At 51.3% G+C, this 5,839-nt stretch overlaps 1 protein-coding gene across 1 annotated transcript; it reads right to left on the bottom strand.

Annotated features, from left to right (window-relative positions):
- Positions 1–874: 874 nt before the first annotated feature.
- LOC101164521 (SERTA domain-containing protein 2) lies at positions 875–5,315 on the bottom strand. The gene is made up of 2 exons (XM_023951851.2): positions 5,117–5,315; positions 875–3,450 (listed from the first exon to the last, which is right to left on the bottom strand). The coding sequence occupies exon 2, from the start codon at positions 3,444–3,446 to the stop codon at positions 2,706–2,708; it is 741 nt and encodes a 246-aa protein (XP_023807619.1). The 5' UTR covers positions 3,447–3,450; positions 5,117–5,315; the 3' UTR covers positions 875–2,705.
- Between the last annotated feature and the right edge of the window lie 524 nt (positions 5,316–5,839).

The raw sequence follows: 5,839 nt of genomic DNA, 5'->3' as shown, positions 1-5,839 counted from the left end.
ACTTAGGAGGGGGGAGTGGGACAGAAAGGAAAGGGCCTTGATTGACTTTCTTAAATGCTGTTTTGTAGAAATGTAAACTGTCTTTACTGTTTGTACTTTTTCTGATTATTTCTAATAGTGCTGTATGCGATGGAGATGTCAATTTCCATGCGGGAACCTCCCAAATGGATAAATAAAGTTGTCTATCTATTCATTCCTCCACATCAGTAGACCACAGCATAGAAAGTTGCTGATGCAACGACAGTTTCATTGAAGGTCTTGAGTAGTGGCCCACACACACCAAAGGACCTCAGTCTCCTCAGGAGGTGGAGGCGACTCTGACTCTTTTTCTGCAGGACCCTTGTGTTGTCTGACCAGTCCAGTTTAGTGTTGATGTGAACACCCAGGTACTTGTACACATCCACCCTCTCCATGAATGACCGATGGAAGAGACTGAGAAGCCTTTTTTCTGAAGTCCTTTGTTTTGGTGGCATTGATGTGAAGGGGATTGAGTTCACACCAGTCCACAAAGTCCTTGATCACCTTCTTATATTCCAGACCATTTCCCTCCAACGATGGCCGTGTCATCGTAGAACTCCTGGATACTGCAGCTGTTTGAGTCATAGTGGAAGTCAGATGTGTAGAGGGTGAGGAGAACTTGAAAATGGTTGTTAAGTCCAAACAACAGACTTTCAGTAACAGCTGATCCTGAGCTCTGGTGGATCCGGGCTGGGCGGGTTCTGGTGAAAGCAGAGCCCAGACCCAAACGAAGCGGCAGAGTCCACAGAGCCCACCGGCTTTAGCAAGCGCTGCCTGTGCAAACATTTGTGGAAGGCCGTGTTTTCCACATCAGGAGCGGCTGTTTGAAACCAGTCAAGAAATGTGAACCACAAAGAATGTTTGAAATTCTTTTATTAGATTATTGAATGAAATCTATAAAATATTCCACAAAAAAATACATTTTGAACAGGCCAGCAGACATCCTTCAGTGACACATCCTGTTGACGATCAAACATTGATGCTGGAGATAAATAACTCCGCCTCCTCCTGCTGTTGCTGTTCTGAACCCACAAGGCAGACAAAGTGTTTTTTTACTGACTGACTGTGGATTCACTGGGAGCAAAAACATGTCGTTGCAGCGCTGAGCAGAGCTCATGCTGCTCTGTGATTGGTCGGTGTCAGAGTCTGACCAAAACAAGCTCCAAACTCCTCCTCCTCCTCCTCCTCATGAGCAAGTGACGTACGCTGCTTCCTCCCACACTCCTCCACCTCCCTTCCTCCCCCCTGCCACCTCCTCCCTCAGCTAGCTGCCGTCAGCCTGTCAGCATGCATTAAGCTGCTGTGTCTGTAGTGTTCAGCCAGCTCAGAAAACCACCGAGCCCAGGGAGGAAAGGCAGTTTGAGCGCTTTTATGTAACAGCTGACTGCAGCCGAGCTGACGCTGGGACGCTAACGCACGTGTACGTCTCAGTAGTAAGGCACAGTTTCAGCAGCAGGACGAAGGGGGAACATTGGCCGGCGGGCGAGCAAAGCGCCGCCTGGTTTCCGAAGTTCAAACCCCCACGGATGGACCGAGAAAAGGGATCGTGGCTCAGGAAGGGCAGCAGGTGTGTCCAGGTAAACCATCATCAGCCAGGAGGTAGATCAGGCGTAAAGCAGACGCTGAGGTCAGAGGTCAGGAACGGGCCTCATCCCGCTCCAAATCTCTCCTGCTGGACACGTGTTTACGTGTTTCAGATAGAAACACGTAAACACGGTTGAAAATACTCCCGACGTTGGAATAGAAAACCACAAATGCCATAAAAACACAGAAACGGTTACAATTCTGCGACAAGATTCCTGAACGTTCAGCAGCTCCTGATCTACAGCCAGAACGGACATAGAAACACACAAAAACGCTGCTGCTGCTGCAGGACGGGAACGCCGCCGGCCCCGATCCCAGTCACCAATGAGAAAAGAGGTATTCAGCAGCAGGTCCAGCACAGGACAGACGTCTGCGGCTGATTCTGCCTTCACAGATACAAGCAGCAGACATGTCCGCCGCCTTTCCCATCTCCTTTGCCTTTCTGCTAAAGTTCTGGCTGAATAAATATCCATCAAAAGTCCAAACAGCTGCATGGCGCATAAAAAAGCTGAAAGTCCCGGCGAGGCGCCGCAGAAACTTCTCAGTGAAAGCAGAGCGAGGCCTTTGCCCCCCGCGGCTGCCTGAAGCGGGCCCTCTTAAGTAATTGAAGGGACCGGGATGAATAATTAACCGGCAGCCTGGCGGATGCACGCAGCTCTGGAGCGCCGGCCTTCATCGGAGCTGCAGACGCTCCGAGGAAAACCGGGAGAAAACGTCAGGAAACACCTGAGGGAGAGTCGGCCTGCGATTCTGCAGAGGCGCTGGAGGAAGGAGCATCTTTGGTTGACGAGCTGCTCCCGCTCCTGAACGGCTACATACTTCCTGTCCATCTCTTTTTACATCATTGGTTCTGATAGAAACGGGTATAAAATACTTTGTCATAAAATATACATTTTGCTGTAAAATTACCAATAAATTATTGAGTTTTGTCAGAAAAATCCAGAAGCTTTTGGTTTCTGACCACAAATCCATAAAGGAGAATCTACAATAAATATGTCGTCTGCAGTTCGAGTCCCACATCTGTGGCTCCTTCCTGCCTTTTCAGACCGATTCAAACGTCTCAGAACGCAGAACCAGGTGCACAGCGTCCAGCACTTTGCTCATCAGGACTTCACCAGGACCTCCATGATGTGGTCCAGCTCGTTCAGGTCCATGAGGCACGACTGGAGGCTTCCAGCCGAGGAATGGCCGGCCGGGCGCAGCTTCATGTCCTCGTCCCACCAGAGCGAGGACGTGACGGGCCACAGGGAGCCCGCCGCCCAGGCTGAGAGCAGGTCCGAGCTCTCGTACATGGACGTGTCGATGTCCTCAAAGATGTCGTCCAGGGCCAGGTCACTGAGATAACCGCCGGCGCTTCCCGCGTCGCTAAGAGTGTTACTGACTGCGGTGGGCAGAGGTTTCTGCTGCTCGGCGTCCTGAGAGGCGGGCTCCGGAGACGCTGGGGGGGACAGAGAAAGGCTCTCCATGTCCCCCTCCGCACACCCCGAGCACGTCACTGACATGTCGTCCGTAAGAAGGTAGGAGTCCGGATCCACGCCGTGGAGGAGAACCTCTGGGGTGCAGGTTCCGGTCCCGTCGCTCCGCATCTCCTCCTGGATCTGTCTCAGGGTGTTGATGAGCAGCACCGAGCGCCGCAGGCTGAGCTCCACGCCGGCCTGGTAGTGCTGCAGCTTCTCCACGCAGAGGCTGAGCACCAGCTGACGCTGCTGCAGGCGGCTCATGGACGGATCGTGGCCTCCACCCGCCGCCAGGTTCTGCCTCTTCTCCTCCGGCACTGCGGCGCCGGGGAGCAGCTCCAGCTCCTCCAGGCAGCTCCACTTCCTCTTCACGCCGCGACCCAACATTGACCTACAGCAGCAGAGAAGGACGTCAGGTTTCACACCAACGTACATCAGTACCAGTGACACGTCACCGTGTGAAGGACCAGAGACCTGCAAAGCTCCACCTCCACCCCCCCAACAGGAAATGACCAGAGACCTGCAAAGCTCCACCTCCACCCCCCCAACAGGAAATGACCAGAGACCTGCAAAGCTCCAGCTCCACCCCCCCCAACAGGAAATGACGTCACTGTGTGAAGGACCAGAGACCTGCAAAGCTCCACCTCCACCCCCCCCAACAGGAAATGACGTCACTGTGTGAAGGACCAGAGACCTGCAAAGCTCCACCTCCACCCCCTAAACAGGAAATGACGTCACTGTGTGTAGGACCAGAGACCTGCAAAGCTCCACCACCCCCCCCAACAGGAAATGACGTCACTGTGTGAATGACGAGAGACCTGCAAAGCTCCACCTCCACCCCCCCAACAGGAAATGACGTCACTGTGTGTAGGACCAGAGACCTGCAAAGCTCCACCTCCCCACCCCCCTCAAAGCAGGATGGATGGATGTTTTCTTCAAGAATCTCCAAGAGAAAAACCATCCGACAAAAAGAGAAATGCAAACGGATTCTGGGTTGCTGATGCTAACCTCGGCGTCTTTAGCCGACAGAAACGGTGTTTCATGTGATCGTTAACAGAGGTTACGTGGTCAAACCCTCGCCGCCTTCGTGTGTCCGTCTAAATGAAGCTGGTAGGTGGAGTAAGAACACACATGCTAATGATTGGGTCCCTCCTTGGAGCTGAAGGCTAGAATGGAGGAGACCCCCCTTTGTGAGTCATAGATGGACAGACGACCGGGTGGATGGATGGATGGATGGATGAGTGGATGGATGGATGGTGTTATGTCATCCAACCAGAACACACAGCAGAGCTCTGCTTCTTCCTCTGAAACACTGATAGTAAGTTGGAAGGTTTGAAGCAGAAACCCTTTCCTCTCTTTCTGTCTGACGTCTAGTTTTACTTCCTATTAAATCACGTGATTCTTTCGCTACTGGAGGAAGAAGAAAACGGATCAGGTGTTTTTTCCATGTCTCAGGTAAAATCACCTGCAGAAAACCAGCCCGAGTCTGAGATGTTCCAGCATTTTCCCCAACCATCAGAAACCACACAAATACCAGAACCATCAGCTTCTTGGCCCGTGGAGGCTACAGGTGAGCGGGGGGCGGGGCCTAACCCTGAACTCGACTGAGGTTTTTTCAATTCTTCAATTACGATCTGTAGCGGAACACACGTTCCCGGGCTGAGAGTCGGACACCTCTGACTCACTTCCAGACAGCCTGCAGGCGGGCCGGGTTTACTCATCTGAACGGACCCGGATAACCCGAACAGAACCCCGCGAGTCCCGCTAACTTTGGCTTCTCGGACTTTATCAACGCATTTAAGCGTAAAGAAGAAAACCAACAAACTCGGTAGATGTTTCACAGAGTTCCTCAACTCGCTCTGCTTCAGCCCGGTAACTAACGGGAGCAGATCTGCTCTACGGTACTGCCTGTGCTCAGGACGCCCCGGGAACACCGCGGACCCGCTTCCCGGTTTACCTCAATGACCAAAACGTCGGATCCGACCGAACCCAAGTTCTAACAACAAACTTGGCTAACATGTTTCGCTGAAGTGCGCAAAACGGTGACAAAAACAAACCTTGCGTGTCCTCGGAAAGTGTCATGAGGTGAATAAATCCCCCGTGTCCCGCGTTGCTGCCCCGCCGCTGCGTTCCGTAGTACGGAGATCCGGAGCGAGGAATGTACAGTCCATCCGCGGCGGCGGGGGGAGGCGGCGGAACAGCTGGGCGGAGGGAGGGACAGACACAGGCAAGCCTCGGGCGGGGGGCTCGCGCTAAAACGTGATTGGACAGTTCATCTGTCAATCAAGCCTCTACCTCCACTGCTCACGGGGCAGCGAATGTGCGCCAGTTTGGCGAGCTGCAGCTGCATTCATGAACACCTCGTAAATTTGGTTTCTTATAAAATGGGATTTAATCGGTCAGAAATGTAATATATCTGTAGATTCATGATATATTTTTACTCCGCTGCTTCATTGTATGTTCTCCTTAGCTTTTTACCTGATCTTACTTAGTTTATTTACAACCTGACAGAAAAAAAGGTTGTAGTTGGTTGTTAAAACTATATCATGTTCTTTAGCCCATGCCCATTTTAACATTTAAATAATGCATGTAAAATCTGGAGACACACGTGTTTTTTTGTTTTGATAGAAAAGGCTAACAATAAATTCCACACATCCAGAACAAAATGTTAACTGATAAGTAAAAGTCTATCACCTAGTCATTTCACATATTTTACAAATCTTGATTGAACTTCAATTTTCTCTTAAAAAAATAAATACAAAATAAAAAACTGTTACCCA

This window comes from Oryzias latipes, chromosome 22, assembly GCF_053564925.1.
Source record: "Oryzias latipes strain Hd-rR chromosome 22, Olatipes_Hd-rR_3.1".
NCBI classification, from domain to species: Eukaryota; Metazoa; Chordata; class Actinopteri; order Beloniformes; family Adrianichthyidae; genus Oryzias; species Oryzias latipes.
Note: the sequence above shows the minus strand (reverse complement) of the source record. Positions and strands in the feature narration are given on the sequence as shown.